We start from the raw sequence: 26,237 nt of genomic DNA, 5'->3' as shown, positions 1-26,237 counted from the left end.
TTAATTAGTAGAGTTAATATTTATGAATTTATTAGATTTATATCCTGCCCTGCCCAAAAACCTCAGCACAATTTAGGTAGTTGAAACCCACCATGAAATCAAACAGTGATTATGGCTGTGACTAGATCCATGAGCTGCAGAACAGATATGCAGTACCTTTAATACCGTAGGAGATTTACTTTTTAAAATGTTTTGTCACTGTTTTATAACATTTCCCCTATTCTGCAAGATGTGGTTTAATAAGCCCGAATGCCCCTGTTGGTAACTTGGCTCCGATGTGATTCCCAAATCCACCGTCTGACAAAACATTTATAGGAGCCATAAACAACTATAAAAATTTTAAAGCACTAAAACCACGTAGTTGGGACAAAAGCCTGTGAATTCTATTTATGCCAGGTGTATCTGTGGAGTCCCTATACTTCTTAAGAAGCTGGTAAATGCCTTGCAATGGGGAGGGGACTATGCTTCATCCGTCTGTAAAGCACTGTATCTAAACATAGCACTATACCAACAGTAATGTAGGAGTACTGTGATTAATATATTAGAAACAAAATACTGACCCAATTAATTTAATTGCTAATTAGCAATGTTATGTGGCAAAAGCATAGATTGTGTTCAAAGATTTTAAAGCACCTTACAGAAGTGGGGAACCTTTACAATTGAGGAAACAGGCACAAGGAGGTAAAGTAATTTTTAAACCGTGTGTACAAGACCATATAGTGTTCAAAATCTGAATTTTATTTTTTCCCTTCAATTACATCAGCAGTCAATAAATACCTAGTTTTCATGGGATACATCATGCCAAGTGTCATATTAGCAATAGAGAGAAGTTAGAACCCAAAACTTTTTTTGATTTCACTTAAAAAAAAAGAGAGGGTGGAGATGTATTTGGACCACTGGGTGTGACATTTGGTAACGCACTACATGGAGGCTTCAAACAGTGAGCTCTTCAAGTCAATGCAAAAGGTGTTTTGCACAGAAGAGGGATTTAATACAAGTACAGACTCATTCACTTGGTACCCAGCCTACGGAACCTGTTTTCCTCATTTGGGAACTTAAATTTCTCCAGGTACTCAGTCTTTATCAACAGATAATACAATTTGTCTTTTTTCCTAAAATTGACTCATTTTTTATATCATTAACGTCTGCTTAAGTGTTAGGATTTTGGTACTTACAGTGTTAGATCATCTCGATGTTCAAGCTTTAAAGCACCTTTGTATGAAAAACTATGATTTAATTTTTCACATGATAGTATTTAAAGTTTTATTTCTGATCATTAAAGTGTTAAGAGTTTTCCCTACCGGTGCTTCCTCCAGCTGAGAACAGAGGTGATGAATGCTCTCACATATCGATCCTTCCTCTCTCTCAATTAACAGTATGTCCAATAACTAGCCTTTAACAGAGCGAATGCGAGTATACATCAGTGCTCTAACGTGCACTTTGAGATCGCCATTCCTTGTGCAGTTTTCTGCCTAACCCCTCTTCCATGGAAGTATTCCTGAAAGTATCCAGATCACTTATCAAACATAGCTTGCTTATGCAATTTGTATTAAAAAAAAAATTAAGAGAAGACTAGGAAGCGGGTTACAAAGGCATTGGACATCTGTGCAATGGTGTTTAGATTCTTTTCTTAAATTTATCATGTTACCATTTTACACAAGAGTACTTGAGAGGAGGTATGTAAAAAAGCCCATGCTCACATATGGGGGGCTAACATGAACAATTCGTGACTGGAAGATAATAGAAGCAACAAGTAAAAACCAGTCGGGCAAAATTCTTTATGATAGTTCAAAGACTCGACATATGTTACAGTTCACCAAGTTCTTGTATTTACTATACATACCGCTTTAGGGGCAACATGACAGGCTGAAGGAAATGGATTTCAGCGACTATTTATACTATGCTTGATATAAAGCAAGTGGCTATGAAGGGATCTTCTGTACTGCATTAATTTAAAGCAATTTTGGCCTTAGAGTTCCCAGAAAAAAAAGGAAATATAATCTGATTTTAATTTTTCTCTGAGGTTTTTATTTGAGCGGGTCAAAGCAACTGGCGTTCCACCATCAAGTTATTGTTTTGCATTCTGCATACACACAAGCAGAAATCTTCCTAACTGGGGGGAAGAGCTGAACTGGAAAGCCAGAGTCCAGTAAATCCTGCAATGAAATTGGATTCAGAGCAACATCATCTACTAGGAAAGAAGTGAACAGCTGTTGACATTTCCTGAGCCAAACCTGTAAAGGTGTCAGTGAATGGCAGTCTGTACCTTCATTCCAAAAGGAACTGAAAGGATTGCTTGGATGAGTCCTCTCAAGTGTTTATGCACTGTATAAAATCCCCAGCTTCCTTTCCAAGATCTGCCTTCCTAAAACAGTGCATTTCCATCTGTACCTTATTGATCAGAGGACACTTCAACATACAGCATTACAGAGACAAACAGCATCACTTAGAAGGGCATTATTCATGTATGTACAAATGATAAAACTTTATTTCCAACTCCCAGCATTGTTTTGGGCAAGGAATCGACACTAGATTACTTAATGAATCTTATCCAGTCCTGCCATGCTAGACAGCAGCCAAACAGAAGCCTCTTTTCCTCTCAGAAACAAAACTCAGTTGTATATTGGAGGAGCTTGCCCAACTTATTTCAACGTCATAAAATCCAGATTTTGCTGTGATGTGCATCTTTCTTCCAAAATTAAGAGGACGGGTTTTGTTGAAACGCCTCGATCCCATAGAGAAACTGCTTTTCTCATCCCCCTTCACTTCACACAATGCTCCCCAAAAGTTTTGGTGGGGAGGAGAATGGAACAGAAAAGCCTTCTTTGTGCAACGTGTTGTGGGCAAGGGCTGCATTCATGTTATAACTGCTGCTGCTGCTGAAACAAAAGAGAGTTAATTAACACACAGGTGCAATCGCACTGTATTGCTGTCATGATGCTGTGTAGACTCTGAGACCTAACGCACATAAATTAGATGACAAACAGAGGAGGTCTGATGGCTGATGAAAATAATTTTCAGTTACATGATCACTTTTGAGATCCCTGTGTAAAACTTTGCAGAAAGCGACGGAAGTATTATCCTGTTTGGGACTGCAAAGGGGAAGAACTTTCCGTCTCATTTTAATGTTGATACAAATAATGTGTTGAAGAATAACTGAGTACACTAGAGCTGTTTCATGAGACTTGATTCACTGACCTAGGGAGCATACTTAAACAAGGCTTCATATTCTCCTCTTATCAGAGGAGAGGCTAGGGATGTGGCATCCAAAAAGGAAAGCAGCAAAGCAAGCTACAAGATGAAAGGGATTTTCACAAAGCTAGTACTATACCAGTACAGCCATTGGTTAGCTTTTTAACACAGAGTAGTACGAGTATTATAATTACCTTTTAATTAACTAAAAAATATTGCCTCCATCTATTTCTCCTGATGAAGGGCTTCTATGAAGACTTCAAGTTTTTCCTGGATTTCCCGAACTTTTTCTAGAAAGATTAGAAAAAAATGGAATTACAATTTCTTGCTGCTTTATAAAGAATAAATGCACAGTGAAGCAAAAAACCTGATCCATAAATATGAACAAAATCTAGTGCTATAATCAAGCATTTTTCAAAGCAGGCATTTAGCTAAACCCTTGTGTACAGTTTCTGTATTGGTTAAAATTGAACGCACTAGCCCTAGATTTGTATTTTAAAGACCATTTATGTGGAATGTGCTCCTTTAATGCTGCTGTGCTAATTTAATAATTCCAGGATGCAGTAAAGCAATCTGATACTGGACTAGCTACGTTCTGAAAAGCTCAGGTTTCCACTGGTTCACACGCACCAGCACCGCCGTGCACCTGTTACACCGCAGGAGTTTTTATCCATGAAGTGATGTGTACTAATCTCTCTCTCTTAACCAAATATTCTTTTTCTCCACATTAGTAAAAAGACCCCCATAATCACTGAAGAAACAGTTCAATGCTGGCTCTCTCACAGGTAGAATTTCAAGGAATCCGACTGCAATATTCCGCACACCTACATGAGAGGACAACACTTGCACTGCTTGGAAGAAATGCTCTTACCCAAGCTTTGTGTTAGAAAAAGTTTGCAACTGGGTCTGGGTCCCCTGCACTTCTGCACTGATCAGAGGCATCGAATCAGATTATTTTTTTGATTATACAACCTCTGAATCTGAATCTACTTTCCCATCCTGAAACATATAGCTTGAACAAAACTACGTGCAATTATTGAACATAACAGTTCATTAAGAAATAGGGAGAAGAATCAGTTGTATAATATCCCTTTCTTTTCCATCAAGAGCCTGTCCAACACCCATCGATATATAATGTAATTGCTCTATGTAAACTGCAATGGTTTAATAAAACCTAACAGGGATCTAAATTCTGCATCATGCTTTCGCCCCACATTTGAAGGTGCTTCTAGTAAATAATTCTACGTGTAGTCATCTCTTGTGTTTAACTGTGCAAGGAAAAGGAAAATCATTTGTAATTTAGAAAAATCCTGAAATCTTGTTTTAGGAATAAAAAAGGCAGTCTCTTTTTCTCTCTCTCTGACACACATGGACACACGCAGATCTCCCCCCCCCCCCCCCGTTTGAAACATTATTCCAATCAAAGCCTCTTTATCTCCTTTTATAAGGTATAATAGAAGGCTGTTTATCTTCCATTAACAGTTTTTGTCCTTTTTCTGATGGAACATGACAAACTTTAGGTCTCTGAATTCAGCAGACACCCAGCAAAACTGAAAAATGAAGAAAATAATAGTCATTCACCAGGGCAGTACAGAATGTGTATCAGCTCAAAATGAAGTGTTTGTAGGACGTAGGTAGAAGAAACAACAGTTTTTATTAACAGTAAAGTGCCATAATCCTCATATTCTACTAAAAAATGGTTTAGAAGCATGAAAATATTTAGGATAAAAGGGGCTTTTGTAGCAGGTGAGATCAAAGAGAGAGATTCCACTCAAAATACGTATGAATAAAGAAGAGTTTTGTAATGGGCATTTGAAAGAGAGAGGGCAAAACTCCATTTAGGGGTAGGCAACTACATTTCTTTGTGAGAAAAAAAATATTCATGTTTCGGAAAGTGAACGGCCTGTCGGGAATGGAAACCTGACTTTCATCCCCATTCACCTGACTTTAACCTCCCAGGACTTGCTATAGCTGCCTGTTGCCAGACAACACCTTAAAAACGCATGTGAACAGGAAACGGAGGACCAGGAAATCACCCGCAGCCTGGACTGTGTTAAGAATGGTCTAAACCAGGACTATGGATCCTTATCCCATTACCTGGTTTAGCTTTTATAAGCATCCTCAATGGGTTGACTACTTTGTTTTTTGCTCTCTTACCCCATGTGCCTCTTCCAGGAGCGCCCCCCCCTTTTTTTTTCCTCCACCCTCCCTAGCCTTTGTATTTTAAGTGTTGCTTTCTATTTGGCAGCTCTGCTTCTTGCAATCCTCTCACAGCAGCTGACGTCGGCTGCTGCTTATGAAACCTCATGTTCTACATCTCTGATTCAGGTAGTCAGTAAAAGGTGCAACTCTAGTCTGTCCTGATTTCAGACTAACATGGCCAAATACCTCTCTTTTCACCCCTCTGCAATGCCAGCAAGTCGGGGAGCAGCCACTCTAGCAACAACGTCACCTCCAAGTTGGCAGAGCCACTTGGAGAGACCAATTCGCTTCCTATTAGCTTTGGCACAGAGGCCTCTGAGAAAACAAAGCACCCGTACAAAAGTGAACCAAGGCACAGCACATAGCACACTGCTCCGGGTTGCACTAGAGCAGAGGGAGGTGGTTAGCTGTGTTAGAAGTCAGGCAGAAGGAATGGCAGATTTGTACCTTACAGATATAGATGTGGATGTCTATACCTATCTGATTAGGTAGATAGATAGATATTGATCTATATACAGGGATAGATCAGACCAGTCCAATACAACCCACACATATAGCTAAAGATTTCAGGCTATTTTCATTCCTACGCCGAAGCTATCACTATGGTGCCAGAATACCATCCAGATCTAGAAATTAAATGAAATGTGCTTTTAGCAACTGTTTTTTTTCTCCATTACTATCCCCTTTCCCTGGGAACTGATGCACATACACATTCGGACGTATTACTTGGAAGAAACCTTATCAACAGCAGTCCAGGTCTAGAAATACAAAAGAGGTGGTTTTTGTGGGCTTTTTTTTAACATTTGAAAAAGTCTAGCCTTGATGACATGAACAAAGGGGATGCTCTGGCCTCACTGATTTCAAGAGGCTTAGTATTGCATCTGAAGACTTCAAATGTGATCCAAATGAGTACTGGAGAGACAACACCTCAGTAAACCAACTTGTTCTGAAGAGACTGTAACATGGTTTTTTTGCTTTAGAGTTTCTCTTTTCTCCTTAAAAGCAAGGACTTCGAAATCCACATATACTGGGTGGCCACAATTCAACCAAAAGCAGCTAATTACAGTTCCCCCCCATATTGCTGCTCTCTTATTTCACTAAGGAGGGAGGTTTAGGTCTATTGTTTCAAAAGAAGACAGGAAGGCTTGGGGCCTTTGCATCAGTGCAACTCTGGGACTCAAGCTCTGCTCCTAACTCTGCCACTCAAGTCCTAGGTCATCTCGAGCAGGTCACCAAAGTCCTCTGCACAGCATCCCCATCTGCTAGAGCACAAGAAAGTGACTTGCTGAGGACACAGATGCTGTGAAGCTGAATACACATTTGCAAAGTATTATAATCTGGGACCCTCAGGTGAAAGACAAAGGGCGCTCCGTGATTTCTGCCACCATTGTATTATAATGCTCTTGAACAGAGTCAAAACAAAATAATACACAACCAGAGACAAGTTACAGCTTTGCAGGAAGCACAATTACCGTCTCTGAAACACAAAGCCACACTGGGAAAGGCTGTGCTAAGACATTCTCCCTATTAAATCAAATGCATTCTGCACTTTATTTTTTAAAAAGGACAAAGAATAGGTACTATTTCCATGCTGGTATGCATGTGCAAAAAGAACACAGACATCCTGGGCATTTAGGAGGGCAACACAGATATCGCATGTGAACTCAGGCTGATTCTGCATTATGTGGACAAAGATTATTATTTTTTAATAATTAATTCGATACCTAACCCCCCTGAACCAAGAAGCAATAGCTCACAAGATCAAGGGAGTGAATTGATGACTGAGGGAGGTCTACTCCAGTCGCAGTCGGAGCATGTTTTTTGTTTGGACTGCCTCCTTCAGTCCAACAGTCTTCCTGCAAATACATTTTTGTATTGATCAAGCTCGCTGAAAGCAGATAGATTTAATGGCATTAAATGCAACTATTTTCCCTGCTCAACCCTTGACTAATGAAATATTTCAGTATAGAAAATTCACAGTATCAGCAAAAAAATCTATAATTTATGAGTTCACCCTTTTAAAAAAGGTTGTGTGCCAGTAATACCCAATTTCATTTTTCAATTAAGGAATATTAAAATAACAGAATGGCATATATTTATCCCACTAGAGCACACTGAATCAGAGCACATATGTGCTAAAATTTCCTTTATAGTCATAACCCGTTTTTTAGTTTTTATAGCACTGGGCTCATTGCTTAACTGTAATAATTATGAGGTACTGAGGTAATTTAATACTTTAAAAAAGAAACCATACCAGTTATTTTTAAAGAAAACAGCCTAAATAAAAGCTGTCAAGAAGCTGCAATTATTCATGCTAAATGCTGCATTCCTAGATGCAATACAACCTCTTCCGACATAGCACCAAGCAAAATGTATTCCCTTTCCAAATTCCACTTTGCAATACATGGTCATGTAGAGCCCTGCTATTAATTAATTTTGCTTTTCATTCGGCACAATGAGTATTTAGACCAGTAAACATCTCTCTCAAAATACTGAAATTCTGCAAGGTTTTAGCCAATGCACCAGTGTGTCACGTAAGTTTAAGTATTGCTGTTTTATTGTATTTTACTTGTGAAGTTTAAATATGAACCAGAGCTTAAAGTAGGCTCTAGAGAGAGGGGGATACTTTCTTTGATAGTTTTACTATAGATTCAGAGTGATGAATATATAATTCTTACACCACCCATTCAACTGTGGTCAAAACTTAATAGAAACCAGTGACGAGAAAGTGTAACAAACCCTTGTTTCCAGTTCTGGCACAACGAAACGCACAGGCCTGGAGGCAATGAATGCCCATTCTACTTCCCATTTATCCAGTGTTTACCTAAAAGATGAGCTGCTCCATACATGAATTCATTATGCCCCATAAATATTCCCATAATCCTCTCTCCATATCCCATAAAACTTCACTGAGAGAGAATGAAGGGATTCTTTATTCAGCTGTCTTGAGAGACTCATTCATGCTCGGTCTCTCTTGTCTCCTGCTCATTTTCTTTTCATTAATCCTGTGATACTAGCTCTAAAAGGTTCAAAACCAGACTAATTGATCTGTAATTAGGATCGGAATACACTGTGAATACAGAAAGACACAGCTAAAGATGAGGGTTGTTTTTGCTGTTAACATCAGCTCACGAAAGAAGAAAAAGACCCAAAATAGTCTTACAAGGACTGCTTGCTTACAGATCCCAACCTTAAGGATGCATTATATACCAGCCTCACCAGTAAAGGCAGTGCCACAACGGGGCAAAATAGAAACCAGTTCCCAGCAAAGCAAAGCTGGTGAGTTAGATTTGAGCAACCTTGTAATACAACTGAGTGAGTGACACAAGTTAGAAAGTTAAAAGGTATCAAATATAACTAGCACTTACCCTTTCTATGCAATGCTTTTAAGAGGTAAGAAAAATCTGCCTTACAATCATGTGCCTTTTTTTCTTTTATTACAAAGAGGCATTTAGCCTTCCGCTGCAAGCTGAAGACACTTCTCTCCTGACTGAAAACCTGAAAAATTCCCCAAAGAAATGAAAAGTTCTTCACAGAGGCGTTCTTGCAGATATTCACCTTTTACATTTTCTCTCCAATTACATATCTTTGCTTAGGATTTCCAAAAAATAAGCATGTTTTACTAAACCTAACATTAAAAGTGACACAGGGAGAGAACACTTTATTCTGTCCCTACCTTGCAAGGTGGAGAGAGGGGAACTTTTATTTTTATAACCTATGAGCGACCAGCTACACTGCAAAAGGAGCGACTGCTGTCTATGCTTACTGATCGTAACGCTTTACAGCACTGCAAATGGGAAAGTTAATCCACACACCAGGCCTCACTGGAAGAAATGAGGATTTCCATTGACAGATGGAAAGTAGAGAGATGTAGTGTAATTTGCCCAAAGTCATGTATTGAGCCTATGTTCAGAAAAGCATTTAAATACTTTCTTAGTAGAGATGCTTTTCTCGGGGGAGACCTTGGAGGGGTGAGCACAGCATTGGGAGGATTTAGGTTTTAATCTCTTCTTTACCACCAAAATGTTCTGCCTCCCATCTGGCAATGCTGGAAATGGTCATTAGCCCGTGTCCTTGCCTAGACAGATCTACTCCTGACAGCACGTTGTTCTGCATCGGCTACTTTTTCAGCACCCCAAGGATCCCCGGTTCCCAGCCCTTGTGTGTGCTGTTGAGGCCATTGCATCAGCAGCAGGCATGGGATGTAGATACGACTTGTGCCCTACATTGGTGGAGTCTTAATTTAATAGAGGGGTAGATTTATGCCTATTATTTCAAGAGGACAGAAAGGGTTTTAAGACTGAAGGACAGCAGTGGCATCAGGGGACCTTGTTCAAGAGGCCTCATGCTATGTTGAATAATTTCTCTCCCTCCCTCTCTTTCTCCCACAGTTGCAGGCTTTTGAGTTATCTTTCCTTTCATCTGGAGCTTAGATTTGAGTCCTTTTTATCTTTCCACCCAAGTCAATCCCCTCCCGCCTGCAAACCATTATTGCTATCCGCTAAACTTCCTCTACACTACATTTAATTATTTGGAGAAATCTAACTTACTGTTGTGAACACAGCATCTTTCCTCCACCAAGAAAGAAACCTGAGCCTAAAGCCAGATTTGATTAGCATGCCTAGCAGTAAGCACTTAAATACACAGGCAATACTGATCCTTAGTTTACAATAAAAGGTTGAGTTTTGGCTTATGGCTATCACAGGCACTACCCGGTCCCATTCACCAAGTCACGCTGAGCAGGTAGCAACACGGTAGATGCAGCACAGTCTTCCAGGCTCAACCCGCTGGGCTGTGATCTTTCATACTGTAAAGGCCATGCACAAAATCTTTAGTTCTTGCTGAAACAGTGCAGGGCAGTGTTTTAACCACCATTGTCAGAATTTGCCCCAGAAAACAGGCTCCCTTCCACAGTTACAAACCAGCATCAACATGCCTGCTCAGCTCTTAGAGAATTGGGAAGATTAAGAGCGACTATAATTTACCGATCGTTGCAGGGTCATGTCCTGCTGAATTTAAAAAAAAAAAAAGAAAAAATCCTTTGAAATCACCCATCACATTTTTTGCCGGTTTCCTCTTGTTCACATACCAGGTTTTCCTCTGGATGTGGCCAAGAGGAAAGCTGAATTGCTAAAAAGAGGCAAAACCACCCAGGTTGCCCTTAAAGAGATAGAACATCATTTATCACCTGCAAAGACAGATTTATAAGTAGAGGGCCCCCTCTGTTCCTTTAAGACTGCAAAACAGATGGGAAGTGAATGGACAGTCAACAGGTCAAGAAAACACATGGGAGGTGCTGCTTGTCTGCTGTATGTATGTTCCCAGCATAAGAAAGAGGTCAAGATTGTAACTGCATGGCTGGGTGCTGGAAAGGCCCTTTCTTCAGGCTGTTACAAAGACAAACGCTGTTCCTCATCCTGCTGTCAAACTGTTATAAATATTGGTCTGTCAAAAGGCCTTCAGTGGCTGACGTTTTAAGAAAGGCAGAACAGGAGAATGAATCATGTGAATGATTCTTAAGCAATTAGTTCATTAGTGCAATAAAAGCACTGCAGAACGGGATTAAATGGCATTTATAATGGTTCATATAGTAAATCCATGATTCATTTAAAATATACAGACTTGAAATGCAAGCTTGCAGAAAAGCTCGGGTACCACTTGGTTACTGGTGGCAAGAGCAGACTGAACAAAGCTGCTAATTGATGTAACACTACAGTAAAACTATGCTTTTACAACTATAAAATGTTTAACACATATAAGAACATGTAACAGATTCAAATTCATGGCCAGAAGAACTGAATACTTTCCATAAATTTTGAAATTCAAAAGAATGTTCGTTGGGATGGAATAATCATGATGACAATATTATTAATTACATTTGTAAATCAACCCTGTCTTTCAGGCATATAAAGATAAAACAGCCCTGTTCTATTTTACCAGCTGGAGCCCAGAGCTAACTGACAATGCTCAACCCAGTGGTGCTCACATTACATAACTCTTCCAACAAGCATCTTATTCTAGCGTGCAATTACAGGCATGGTATCCCAATAATATGAGCCCCAGAGTTACAGTGAATGGGTGAAAAGTTGCTCTGAATGGCTAGGTGGCACCTGTGAGAGGCTGAAATACTATGCTACATAGAGATAATATTTGAATTTGATTCACATGAGCTCCCCAACAGCCTCCTACTAGTTAACTGACCAAAAACCACCTTTAAGTAGACAACAGCAGGGATACAGTGCATCTAGTTTTGGGTCCCACACTTCAAGGACATAAACAATTTCAAAAGAGTCCAGTGTAGGGCAACAAAAATGACGGGGGGTCTGGGAGACAAGACTTTGTGGAAAGGCTGAAAGAACTTAGCTGCCTAGTCCAGAGAAGACCAAGCAGGGATAGCAGTCTTCAGATACCTGAAAGGTGATTACAGAGAGGCTGGAGATGGGCTTTTCTTGGTGGCTACAGGGGACAGGACCAGGAGCAACGGCCTCAAGATTTCATAGACATTTGGGCTGGAAGGAACCCCGGAGGATCATTGAGTCCAGCCCCCCGCCCCATGGGCAGGAAGTTAACAGGGATCATAGGATCCCAGCAAGATAACAACAGGGGAAATTTAGGCTGGAGATTAGGTGGAGTTTTCGGACTATAAGGTGCCCAAGCATTGGGACAGGTACCTAGAGAAGATGTGGATCCTCCATCCTTGGAAACTTTCAGAAATAGTCATCTCAGACACTTGTCTGGGGTGGTTTAGTTCAGGATGATTGTGCTTATAGCAGGGGTTGGACTAGATGTGACCTTGTGAGGTCCCGTCCAGCCTGACTTTCCTAGGATCCTATACACCTCAGGGAGATGTGCTTCCCCGCCCCCCACCCCTTGGAGACAGAATCTGAATTTCTTTGGATTAATCCTTAAGCAAGGGAAAACGACACCCAGAATCTGCAATTAGCATTTTATTAGCCAGAACCACCATGCCGGTTTGAATACCACAGAAACCTCAACCTCTGGAACAGAGTTTGGATGCAAAAGTGCATCCCAATCACTGACATCAAACGAGCTGAAAATATTAACTTCCGGCATTATACTACCAACTGTCTGATCAGGATGGTGGAAGTGAATAAGAAATGCTAAGGCAGAGTAAAAAGGATGCAAAAGCAGAAAATATAATCATAGAAAGTTAGGGTTGGAGGGTACCTCAGGAGGTCACATATAGTCCAACCCCTGCTCCAAGCAGGACCAGCCCCAACTACATCATCCCAGCCAAGGCTTTGTTGAGCCAGGCCTTAATAATACTCACCAATAATATTGGGAGAGTTCAAATTATTCTCATATAGACTGGGTATATCACATTTCAGGGAAGGATGCAGAAACTAAATATTTAAACACCAAAAATGACTGCTTTTTGGAACAATTAGTCTTGGAACCTACAAAAAGAGGAGCTGTTCTCAACTTAGACCTGAGAAGCATCCAGGGTTTAGGCCAAACTGCTGCAGCACCACTCTGTAATAGTGACATCAGCATAATCAGGTTTGATATCCATGTAGGAGAGGGAACAAGAACAAAAAACAAAAAAAAAAGTATGGTTTCATTTCACTTCAAAAAGAAGATCTACACAACACTACCGGCGTTAGCTGAAAAGGAAAGAAAAGGGGCAGCAAAAACTGTTAAAACTTGCAGACTACATGGAACCTATTTAAAAATACTCCACTGGAGGCACAAATTGAACACATTTTAGCAGATTAAAAACTATACTGGCTCTTTAAAAGGGAGAATAAAGGAGGCTATTAAAGACAAGAAGTTATCATTCAAGAAGTGCAGGTCAAGTCCAAGTGAGGGAAATAAAAAAGAACATAATCTCTGATAAGCTAAAGGTAAAACGATAATAGGGCAAGGAAAAAAAAAGTTTGAGAGCAACTTGCTTGAGATACCAATCTAATAACATTTTTTTTTTTTTTGAGTGCATTAAAAGCAGAAAGTTTTCAGAGATACAGGGGGCTGCAGGACAAGGCCATTGCAGAAAAGTTAAACATTTTCTTTGCTTCATTGTTTATCATGAACGATTTTAACGGGATTTCTATTTCATAGCCATTCCTCCCAGAGGACAAATGGAGATATCAGTAAAGGAGATAATGAAGGAAAGTGATAAACTACACAGCAGCAAATCACCAGGCCCACATGGCATTCATGCAAGAGTCCTGAAGGAGCTCAAACTCAAACTATGGATCTACTGATTTTAGTATGCAACCTGCAACCTCCAGATAGGACTTCCTAGGCCTCTCGACGCTGGAAGCCGTATGGGGAGAGGGGCAGTGGGCAGAGCAGTCTGGACAGGCCATTCACATACACTCTTCCCCTTAGCACGCACTCTCTGCCCCTAGGAGACACAGGATGCTGAGATAGCATCTTGAATGCTCTTACTCTTTCTTCAAACCATATTTTAATTTGAGCAAAAACTGATCATCTGAGCAAATGTATTAATTCCCCCCATAGAACAGTAACACTTTTATTTCATGATATGGGACATAACTAAACCGGCAGCATGAAAGCCATCTTATCAGAGGACAAAGCTACTTTCCAGAGGTACTTAGCACTGCCATTTCAACACTGTTAAAATGCTTTTTAACACCACAGGCAGGAATTGTGCATTGTAGCAATGCAACTGTAGGCTACTAATCAATCAATGTCTTGACCTACAGTGGCCCCAGATCTACATGTGAGCCCTTCTTGGCTAATGAAACGGTTTCAGCCGCACATTTCCTCCCCCACCAATCAAACAGAACAGAAGCTGACTGTATTTTGCAACATACTCCCTAGGGCTGAAGGGGCTGGCTAGTGTGAAGTCACCTTCCCACACCAGACAGGGCTAGGGTACTGTATCTAAGGGAAGGTAGCTAAACTGAAGTGAAAAAGACAGCTATAGATATTTTTTAACTTAAAAAAGATATGTTCCTGTGAACACATGTCCTGTGTGTCTATGAAAGGGACATTAATTCATGTCCCCTACCAGCTAAACTCATAACCTAACAAAGGCTTCAAAATTGTTCATTAAGGATAAGATTTCTAATTAAAATTGTCCAAACAAGAGATTGAGTCAATGTAAAAATGACAGGGATTACTCACGTGGTTCAGGGCACAAGTGGAACATATTCCATTAGCACAATGATAGTACAGAAAAGAAATGCCTTAGATCAGGTCAACAATCACACAAAGATTTCATTGTGGAAAGAAAACTGTTCTAAGAGCAAATGAGATAGTGGCCATTATCTTGGGCAGGAATTGATGAAAAATATAAACTGGAAGATGGACCTCAATGATTCATCAAAAAAAGGTTGACATTCCTTCAAAGGATACACAAGCAGTTTATGTGGCCAGTGGAAGTTTCCTGAGTAAACCCTTGTGCATCAATGGGATTACAGAACTGCAACAAGATTTTAACTGTGTAAATAACCAAAACTTTTCAGTCCTCAAACCAAAGACAGATTGTACTCAGAAGGAACATGGATCACAAACTGATCTATTCCAACATTTTGTATAAAATCACACACTAAAACAGCAAGCGTCTCCCAGTGAAATAACAAGAAAAATGCTTAGATACAAGTGGTACTGCGATTCATTTCTTCATCAGGAATACAGAATAGTTGCTTAAATGTTCATGATCTGAAAAAGAAAAGGCTGTTTTACTGTATTCCCTTGTTTCTGCTCCCTCACTCCTTAATACATTGTTGCTTTTATTTTATATGTTAGTATTATATTGGAAGGCAATACTGGTAGAAAGCATAGTGTTGTAATTTCTTTGTACCTTTGGGATCTGAATAATATATCCCACAGTTTGGGATATACTATTTTCAGTTTGGGATCAAAGTAAAACTTTTGACTCATCAACTTGCAAAACTGCTGCATTTCCACCAACACCGCTACTTCTCCAGGAAACTCCAATTCAAGCAATAATATATAAAGTATTTACAAACAACACTGAATTATTAAACTTTGTGCCCCAATAGCCTGCATCTATCATTGCAACATGCAATGAATTTTAGGCAGAGATTACACTTGGTAAACATAGCACCAGGACAACATGCATCAAAGGGTAGGAGACCAGTGGCCTAGAACAAGATTAACAGGCAGTAAATAGGCCTTTCAGCTTGTACCAATTTATAATTATCTTTCTTTGCTGACTTTAAATGATAGATTTAGTTAGTGAAGAATGTGCTAAACTTTGTGAGGATCCATTTTTGAGCCTGGATATCAGCGTCTAGCTCTTCATCAATAACTTTAAGAAAGCACAGTCCTCCTCAGGTCATCATCTGGGATCTGAAGTTAAGTAAACCATCACTCTATCAGAGGAGGTTTACAACCCATGTATGCTCTCCCTCGAGGATTACCTCTCTCTTTGAGAACACGCAGCTTCTTAAAGCCCTTTCTGCCCTGATACAAAGCAGGAGCTACCTTATCTGCACTTTGACACAAACAATCCTCAACATTCTTCTAGCAGCTGCTTTAATTTGTCAGTTGTGTACAGCTGTGCAAAAAATTCACATGACAAAGAACTTTTAAATTCACATTGCCTCCAGTAAGAAAAAGTACATTCACTTTGGCGGTGCTCCAACTGCCTAGGTTGAATTACAAAAAAAAAAGAAGGAAAAAGATAACTAGATACAAAAACAGCAATCATTTGCTTTATAAGTAAGAAGAGTAGGAAAACCAAACAGAAGAGTTGGATGCCTCTTATTGCTAGTGACAGACAAATTCAGAGGCAGGTACATAGGGATGTGGACACACACAAACTCCCTGCCCCAGGCAGGACATGTACTATATTTAGACAATTACGGAGCTGAGTAAGGATGTACAATGCGTTGCCATGAGTTTGCTGACACCACTCACCTCTACCAGTTCTGCTTTGTCAGACAGTGCAAGGTGAGCACGGCACTCCATTTCTAGCTGGAACTGGTGCAGAAATGAAGGTATGCCAACTTAGGATCAGGTAAAGATAGGACTGAAATGATATTAGCATGTTGGGGAAAGCCACCGGTAAGGACAGAGGATACACCGACCACCAGAATGGGAGCAAACTGCTTCTCAAAAGTGAAGTTGGAAAGTCTTGGCAGCTCTTCAGCTGCTTTTGATGATAGCAATAATAATCAGGATGGCTGTTCGATCTGCAGACCTTGCTACCATTATCCTTACCTGAGTCTTGCAAGATCAGCCTACAATCGATGGGCTCCTCATAAAGATCCCACTGCGACATTTGGAAACCTGAAAAAATGCAGCTGCTGCCATGGAAGTGATGTCATTGGTTTGTAAAGGAGACAGCCTCCCCTCATTTAATGTTCTGAGAGCTCACTTGTGTGATGCTCACATCTGGAGAGCTCCTAATAATTATCCTAATTGCCTGTATGCTATTCCTCCTTCTGGATGTCCTGGTATGTTTTACCTTCTTGACCTTTTGGGACAGGGACTATGCTTGGAGCCCAGAGCAAGCATTTGCAGAATTAGACCTTTTGCCTCTTAACTTGTAGAGTACAACCACAGGGCATCACTCACTAAATATTCAAGTAAGAAAGTAAAATAAAGTTTTAGTCCAACTGGCCCGCTGTTGTTATCTGCACTAATTTTTTCAGTGCTGGTTTGGCCCTAAAGAGTCTGCGCCCTACCTACTAGAGAGGTTACATCCCCCCTGCAGCTGTGAGCACAGAGTTGGTCCAGTTCAATGACCCATTAAAGGGAAAGATCAGATTCAGAGGAAAAACAACTGAGAGCAAATGGGGTTAGGGAAGCCAAGAGAAGATATGATTTTAAGGAGCACGTGATCAGCACCCTCGTGGAGGATGAAGTACAGGCCATGAGGCACCTTGCACACAGTCCTCTCAGTGGAGGGAAATTAAAAAAAAAAAGACTGTGTTCATGACCATATTACATACACATTTCATAAAAGTTTTATCATTTTACAGATCATAGCAACAAAGAAAAAAAGAAAGTCAGCACACAGCATTATTCTGCAGATGCTCCCAAATTAGCACTCCTGAACCATTTTTTTCCAAATTCCACTTGAAACACAAAATAATAAGAACAGAGGTGCTTATAATCAAAGCAACATAATCACTAATGTTGTTATAAAACAGAAGTTGCTGATGAAATCGTAGCCAAATAAACTCCGGTACTGGCTCCACAATTGCTATATAGTAAGGACCTAAAATTAAGCTGCTGAGAGACAAGGTATGCAGCTTTGTAACTGAACTAAACCGGCAAATAAACTGTTTGGTTATTACATTCATGGCAGATATGCAAATATTCAGCTAGTAACATGAAAGAGTGCACACCAAAAGAAAGCTGCAACATAACATGCAATGCAGTGTAATAGTGAGGTTCAAACCCAACCGAAATGCACAGCACAATAAAAAGGTAAAGTGTATTAAGCGGTTAATTCAGTAACTTGAAGAAACAAGATGCCAGTAATAGCCTCAGATATAAAAAGTGGAAGTGTTCTATTAAAAGTGGTTTAATGAGGCTTGATACACTTTGGCCTTTAAAAGAAAATGACACCCCATTCTATACATCAAAATTACAATTTAGAGCTATGACAGGATTTAAGAAAATAGCCCTAAGCGAGGAATTTCTTTTTCCACACATTCAAGGGCTCTGTCTTCCCCTGTTACAATAGGCCTTTGTGCAGAACGAAGTCTTGACTAGTCTGCGACACCTGCACAGATGTCAATACTTTATGTGCTGACAAACTGACTTGGGGGCTGACCCCTCCACATTCAGATGCAGTCATTTAAGTGTCAGGTTTCCATCAGCATTCTCCTGTTCCCCTGCCATCCTTCCAACTGCTCCCACTCCTCGGCTGCATGAGCTGAATGCCTGTTGTTTTAAATACCTGAAGCTGACTGTGGAAACTGGATGAATGGCACCCTCGAAGCTGCAGGAAGATGCTTTGCATGCTAAATAATTCTTATATGCACAGGCACAGGGCAGAAAATTAGATGCACAATTAGCCTTTTTCAAGAAAGGAAGACCTAAGAATGCATAGTAGTGTCTTTGGATCAGAAGTCAGAATGAAGCCCTGGTCCTACTGAAGTCAACAGTACAACTCCATCAGAGCCACCATTACACCTCACATCTTCCCATGTGTGTGGACTGTGTCTAGCACACTTAAGTTCAGAAGTGAAAAAAATGCGTGTGTACTTTTCACCTTACCTTTGCATATTTACTTTTCAACAAGTTTTAAACACTGAAAAACACATAACCATAGTGACTCGCTCTGTAAAGACAAACCTTGCAATGCACTTATTATAACTTGGCAGCGCAAGTAAGACAAAACCTCCCTCAACTATCATGTAGAATCCATGCAAACTGCACAGTAAGGTGGGGTGAGAGTCAGAGAGAAGAGGACAAGCCCAGACAAGTGCTGCATCCTCCCAAAGGAAACAAATGCTGGCTGCCTGGGCGATGCTCAGGCATCAATCAGTACAGAACTGTAAACAGAGGCCGGATGCCCGGCACGCTGCTACTTAGGCTTCCTGAACTGCCCTGGAGCTTCTGCAAAGGCTTGTTGTTGCCACCTTGCGTTGGATGGCTGTAGAGCAACTCAGCAGCCCTGTGACACTCATATTAATTTAAAAGTTTACTTCGGTCCTTTATATTTTGAATTAGACAGCAATTCTAAAATAAAGGCAGTCGATCAGGCTCATGAAATGGTTTAATATTTTGGGGCACTTTTCTTTAGGAAACTCAACTCTAGGAGCAAAGAGTATTTAAGTCTGGAAGTTTTGCTGCAAGGTGAAGCATGACCCTAAAAGCATTAGTTTTGTAGATGCTAACAGGGCCCCGGGGCCAGATCCGGCCTGCGGAGCCCTATTATCTGGCCCCCAGTGCTGCTCCGGGTCTGAGTTGATCCGGACTGGTGTTGTGTGCAGGGCCCAGGACATGCAACACATGAGGTACCCACCCCGGCTCTCCTGGATACATGCCGCACATGATGCCTGCTCCAGGCAGTCTGGGACCAGTGCTGCCTGCGGTGCCCACAGACACTGCAAGCAGCACGGATCCTGAGCAGGTGCTGCATGCAGTGCAGTTCTGCACCAGCTGCTGGGAGCGCCATGTGCTGCATGGATCCTCCAGTAGCTGGAATGGGTGCCGCAGGTGGTGCAGTCCAGCTGGGGTAGGTGATGATACAAAGCGGCTGCTGGATCTATCCTGCAGACCAGACACGTGCCACACATTTGGTCTGAGGGACCAGGTAAGTTTGGTACCCCCCTGTTAAAGTAACTGTCATTTATTCAGGGTCCAGAAATGAATGAACAAATTAAAGGAATTCCACATTACAAAACAGGAGTAAATTGATTCACATGCTCTCATCACTTTCTGTCCACCCCTCAAAGCTTCTTGATAGCGAAACCCAAAACTAAAAAAAAAAACTGCATAGCAGACTCAGTTTTAACCATTTTGTTTAAAGCTATCTGCTTGCTTTTAAATCTGATGAAGTTCAACAGGGCCAGCAGTAACACAGTTTACTGGGGTGCTCAGCATAACCATTTTAATGAAAGAGAATAAAGTAAAAATGCAGTAGAAATCAATACACAAAGTAAATGTTATGGAAGATTAACCAGTCTCAAGGATACCCATGGAATAACACATTTTTCAAAATGTAACGGTACCCATAACAGTAGGTTAACTACCCTTTATTTAAAACATCAGAAGTGAAGCTAGAACTTTAACTTAAATGTACAAGATTTGTGCAGCTGCGGCCTTAGGCAAAGCACAGCTCATGCTAACGCTAGTAATGTATGCCATAGGGTTTCTCTCTCCTGCCCCAGGCAGTGATTTAAAATGTAAGATTGTGGGAGAGAGAAAGAGACTGACAAGAGGCTTTTTAATGAGTAAATGCACCTTAAAACAGTAATGCTTTATTAACTTTTAAAATTCCTATCGCTCTACTATATATACACATCATTTCATACCTCATTTCACATCCTGCATTTAGAGTTCTGATTTAAATAAGTTTCCAGTAAGATCTGAAATATGCATGAAACTCATTTCAGAAAGGAAACTTATTACTGTCTAACTTGGGTTCCATATGAAATTAGAAGTACAATCAAGTTATTGGATTCAGTTACTGCAATTTCTTTCAGAGGCAACTGTAATTTTTTTAGTGTGGAAGAAACTTTGTGTATCCCACTGGGAAATGAAAGCCCTGGGCCTGTTTTTACTCTGGCTACCAAACACATGTAAGCTCCCAGCTACCCTACAAATTATACTCATGTTTCAAAGGAGCTCATGGGCAACCGAGTCGGCAACAAGTCATCGCTGGCTGCTGAGGGTGAAAGCCAGACACATCCTAACCGTCCACCAAGAAAGGTAAGAGGATCTTGCCGACCCATGCAACTTCCTGGCAAAACCATGACCTTATCCACAACAGTACTGGCACACTAATTTTGTGAGAGTCTGGTAACAGCTCTGGCGTTATTTCATTTGCCAAGGGACAGGCAAGTTAAACTCCCATATCAGTTTGTAACAAGGCACCTTTAAAATATTTTTAAAAATATTTAATCATTTTCTCCCCAGCGAATTATGTGTCTCCCTGTCCTTCCCTTTCTGTATTGCTAAACTTCATCCAGTTGTTTCTTGTAGTAGGAAATAGTTATTGTTCTTAATCTGAAACTATTCATTTTAAATTCTACAGAATAAGACTATTTTGGAATAAACCAATTTAAGAAAAATGCATACTATGTGCATGTTTTCTTTCTAAAGATCTTGATTACAGCATGAGGCTGTATATTATACAACTTGTACTAAAATTGTTCTAGGAGGCAGTTTATGGACAGGCTTTGGAAAGCCCACAATAACAAATGGAAAGCAGCACTATAAAGAACACTATACCTCTTTCTATTATAAAAATGTAAGGTTTAGCCCCTGACTGATATTAACAAAAACACGTGTTAAGGTTAAAATACTATTTCAGGATTTAGAGTCTATAGAGTAAAATATGCTTCAAATGAGTCTTGTGAATTACCAAGGTCTCATTGCGAGGCAGTGCCACCCAAGTTAGAAAATTCAGTCTGCTATCAACTGGTATCGCCGAGTAAACACACAATAAAACACTTTCAATGTTCCAGTGCTGGATGTCTGATGTAGCGTAGCAACCCTGCCTGACTTTTGTTATCAGGACCAGGAGACAAGCCCTGACATGCTGAGGGTATTTAAGTAGTCTAGGCTTCCTTTACAAGTAGAGTTTCAAATTAGGAAGCTAAATCTCAGCTGGCCCTTGATAAATTGAAGATGAAAATTAGAAGACAGTTTCTAACCATCAAAGAAGTCAGACTCTGGAGCAGCCTCCCAATGTGGGCAGCAGGAGCCAAACAACCTGGCTAATTTTAATATGGAGCTTGTTAAATTTAAAAGCAGGATTATGTAACATGGTTGCCTGCAACAGAGAGAGACTGGACTTGAGGCAGGAAGATCTCTTTCATTTCTGTATCCTTAATTCCTAATTAAAATACATTTTAATTAAAATTTAAATTAAAGCCTGCTAAGAAGAATTTTTCTAACTATTTGATTTGGCCTCATAAAAGAGATCGGATTTACCCAAACAGTCTTGTCTGTTTAATTAAAATACAAACATTTAATGACAGTCTGCAAAGATGCTAAAGGAATGCTTTTCTTTCCTGAAGCCGTGGCGTTCTGGTGGTCACTGCATGCTGTCAGGAGGAAATTACAGATCTCCTTGTGTCTTCCATGTTCTCCGCTATCATGAAGGGTCTGTCCCAGGTTATAAAAAGTATAACAAAAAACACTCCGCTCACTAAGGCAAAGCCGAGAAAACCCTTTTCTTTCTCTGTCATTCGCCCATAAAATGTGCATCACTTAGCAGTCCAATCATGCACAAGAGAGAGTAAGGAAAATGTTTCTGAGTTGACTGCACAGCCAAGTGCTGATAGCTTTCAAATCTTCCCAAAGGTACAATAAAGCAGAACATGTCAGCATACATCACCCTAAATGGTAATGTTACATTGGATGAAGATTTTATAAAAAATTGCGCACAAGATCTATGACCCCCTCCCTGCCACCATCAAGAAACATCCTGCAGTAGTGGTATGGAACAACCTATGTTTTAACATGCTGAATATATTCCACACTTCATCTTAGCCATATATGACTAAAAACATATTGAGGATATAGTCATATTTCTTTACTCAGTTAAGAATACAAAAACCGCTATGGTCAATAAGTTAGTCTTCTCTCTTCAGAAGTCTGAGTCTTTATTATTTTATGGCAAGAAAGTTTAGTGCAGGTGTCGGCAACACCCAGCACATGTACCGGATTATGCTCGGCATGCCCCAGCTGGCCTGGGCTCTGGGTGTCTGCCACTAGCCATGGAGCCCAGGCTGCTTGCAGCAGCTAGCGGGGAGGCTGCAAGCCCTGCTGTGAGCAGCTTGGACTCTGTGGCAGGCCTGGGCTGGGTATGACAGGCAGGCGGGAGGCTGCAACCAGGGAACCAGGGTCCAGCACCCCAGCCCAGCTCCGTGACAGTAGCTGCATGGTACTTCAGGGCACATGGTGGGGAAGGGGCCTAGGGCAATGCAACACCAGTGCCTTACCCTCCATGTGCCCCAAAATGCACGTGCAGCTGCTGCTGCCACAGAGCCGGGCCAGGGCTCCGGACCCTGGTGCAGCTGTTTGCGGTTTGCCTGCTGCAAGCAGCCCGGGCTATGTGGCAGCAGTGTGTGCACGTGCACCACAAGGCGCATGGCGGGGAAGGGGCTGGAGGCAGGGCAGCCATGGACTCTTCCCCACCATGCTCCCCGAGGCACATGTGAAACTGCTGCCAGCGATGAACCGGGCCGGGGGTCCAGACCCTGGTGCAGCCACTTGCAGCTGCCTGCTGCAAGCAGCAGCTTAGCCCTGCTCCCCCACCCTTTCTTTGCCGTGTGGGTTATATGCTCACTGCATGGGCTTCCCTCGGTGGGTGAGGGGGCATTGCCCTGTGCTCTCTGCCTTGCAGTGCCCATGCCTGGCGGTCAGCAGCAGCTCTCCTGTGTCTTTACCTCCTCTCCCAATGTGTTGCCCCAGTGCATTTGGGGCTGGGGGGGTTGGTACATTTGTTTGAATGATGGCTCTGGTTTGTAAATCTTTACTTTGCGGGGGGAAGTGGCTGCAAACTTGCCCCCCTTCCTCCCCCATGCCATTTATTTTGTGTGCACTCAACCAATTCTCACCTGATGCCTTGTGATCAGGAGATGGCGGGCACTGGAAGGCTGCTGCAGCTGCTGCCTGAAGAAGCCCTTCAGGGGGACAGCCGGCCCCTGGAGCAGCTCCCTCTCCCCCTACACCGAAGTGGCAATCCAGACACAGCCCAGGCTGCTTGCAGCAGACAGCCGCAAGGTTGTAGGTGGCTGCGCTGGGGTCCAGAGTCCCAGCCTGGCTCATTGCTGGCTGCAGCTGCACATGTACGTTGCGGAGCACAGCAGGGAAGGGGCTGGAGCTGTCCCACGACAAGGACCGGGTACCTTGCAGCTGCCCCACTGTCTACCCCTGGCACGCCAACATCCGTGAAGTCCAGGTTGCAGGGTTTTTGGCACTTGGCTCAATAATGTTGCTGACCCTTGCTTTAGTGTATTAACCGACATTATCCCCTAAAGTAACCCAACTGGAAACCAGAAAAATAAACCAGAAATTAACCCAACTGGAAACCACAGCTGTCTTGTTTACTGGACTCTTAGCTTCCATAACTCCTTGCTTTTACTTCTAAGTATTTTAGATTTGCATAAATACTGTATATTTTTCTGAAAATTACTAGCAATGTTATAGCACTGAAGAATCAAGGACAAATCAAAGTGAACAAAGAATCGCATTACTGTCGCAAGCTTTTGCTCAAAACATAACACAATGGCAAAACAAGAAGGTGAAATATTAAAAAGGCAACATTTAATAAACAAAACAGGATTCATTCCTAAGGAGGGAGCTAATATTTTCATTAAATATTGATATTCTGCACTTCAGTTTAAACACAGAATTGCTGTTGAATTCCCCTCACGCACCTTGATGATACAGACTCCACAACCTGAGAGATAAAAATAGCAGTGTAGAAGGACTGACACAGAACTGCTGAAGCAGTACAGATCACCTGATGTTAATTGCCATGTGCTAACAAGAGTGTACTGCCAGGACCAGTGATGTTTCTCATAGGTGCTGAGATAAGGAGACAGATCAGAAAGGTCCCACCAAAAATTCTTATTCTGTAGAACTCAAAAATATCATGGCACTCCTATTTCAAAGAAAAATGAATACCTAAATTATCTAAATTTAAAGATAATACTCTCAATGCAATCATACAAACTGCTGGACCAAGAGCACAACCTTAGCTTTCAGCTTATGACATATTTGTTCTTATGTGGTGTTATTCATATGCAAGAGATCATAACCTTCGCAGGTGTAGAATAACAACCCACAAATAGGAAAATATTGCAGTAATTATATGCTTAATGCTCTCTCATGCTGCACCTTAGAATATGCTTCGCTAAGTTGGAGGGAGAACAGGCCAACAGACTAGGTTATGCTCAGTATCCAAAATATAAACCCAGAAGTTATGTCAAAAGAAAATTAATTGAGCAGTCAAGTATCTGAAGTTAGGAAATGCTAGTAAGAAGGTTGACTTAGACTTTAATTTGGTTCCCTTTGGGTCCATGTTAATTCCAAGATGACAGACTATTTTTTCCCCAGTACTTTTTCCCTCTCTTCCAGGGGTTCGGCTTTGTACGTAGGCCGACTGCTTGGTGGAGGTACCAGGGCTCTGCCAGTGCATCACTCATGAAATAGCAGGAGATCATAAACTTTTTACAATTGTCCCCAAAATGCACTTACACAGGATCTAAGTTTACAAACTCAGCAGAAAGATGCTGGCTTAAAAAGGAGCAGCACTGAACCATCTTGTCACTACTCCATAGCAGATCCAGACCTGCCCCATGCAAAAGGGCATTATCAAACAATCTGTTTTAACAGCACTGTCAGTAAACAAGTGTCACAGTTTCATGTGAGACAAAGCATCGCCGCCATACTGCAGTAAGTAAAGGTTTTCCTAATGTTTAAAAATCTTCCATGAAAAATGCACACAAAATGCCAGCGCGTGGAGAAAACATTTATCACTACAAACTCAACCTTATTTTTGGTTCACAGTAAACAAGGTCAGTACCACTGATCTGCTTTCTTCTGAGTTATTTCTGAAGTAAAACAGCTACTCACTGAGATCCTCTGCCAGCTGGACCCTTTTGCCAGTTAGTAATGTAACCTTCTTCTCGCTGTCCTCAGCAAAGTCTTCCAGCACTTCCTTTACATTCTTCTCCAAACGCCTGACTGTAAAAGTGTGATTTAAATAGTGGTGAATTCTTCAAGAGGGAGGAATTTATGCATCAGAAGAATGACCTCTCTTTGCAAATTTTTTTGGAAGAAAAATCCAGCTTTTTGCGGGGGGCCTCTGATTTTGTGGGAAAGGGTGGTTGTGATCACACTTAATCAATGATTTAAAAGCTCAAAGGAAAAAAGGAGGGAAAACAGAGATGAGCATTAACACATATCATGACAGAAAAGACTCTCTTAGGACCAACACAGCAGGAGAAGTAGGACAAAGCTTGAGCCTGGCCTTCCAAGTATTATCATAACACTTTTTAGTTCAAGAGCTGAAGCTCTTCTGCTGAGATGACTCACAGGATGCACATGCTAAGGTGGGCAGTTACACATCTGTATGATTTTGGATAGTATAAGGAGGACAGGAGGCCACTGGGGAGTCTGCTGAAGCTGCAGTGTCATCATACTGATAACACCCAGTGCTTTACTACTTATACTTCCTAGTGGAGAGA

General features: G+C 41.3%; 1 protein-coding gene across 5 annotated transcripts in view; it reads right to left on the bottom strand.

Moving 5' to 3' along the window:
* Positions 1–717: 717 nt before the first annotated feature.
* Positions 718–26,237, bottom strand: part of OPA1 (OPA1 mitochondrial dynamin like GTPase) — a 77,940-nt gene continuing 52,420 nt past the window's right edge. For 4 of the 5 annotated variants that reach the window (XM_090050768.1, XM_090050771.1, XM_090050770.1 and 1 more), the window contains 3 exons: positions 25,624–25,734; positions 3,387–3,482; positions 718–2,876 (listed from right to left, as the gene is read on the bottom strand). In XM_090050768.1, coding sequence (XP_089906894.1) covers positions 3,418–3,482; positions 25,624–25,734 — 176 coding nt within the window. In that variant the 3' untranslated portion in view covers positions 718–2,876; positions 3,387–3,417. Of the gene's footprint in view, positions 2,880–3,386; positions 3,483–25,623; positions 25,735–26,237 lie in introns of all 5 variants that reach the window. The other variant, XM_090050769.1, reaches the window with a different exon arrangement.

Source organism: Crocodylus siamensis, chromosome 6 (assembly GCF_052110815.1).
Source record: "Crocodylus siamensis isolate JL-2025a chromosome 6, ASM5211081v1, whole genome shotgun sequence".
NCBI classification, from domain to species: domain Eukaryota; kingdom Metazoa; phylum Chordata; order Crocodylia; family Crocodylidae; genus Crocodylus; species Crocodylus siamensis.
Note: the sequence above shows the minus strand (reverse complement) of the source record. Positions and strands in the feature narration are given on the sequence as shown.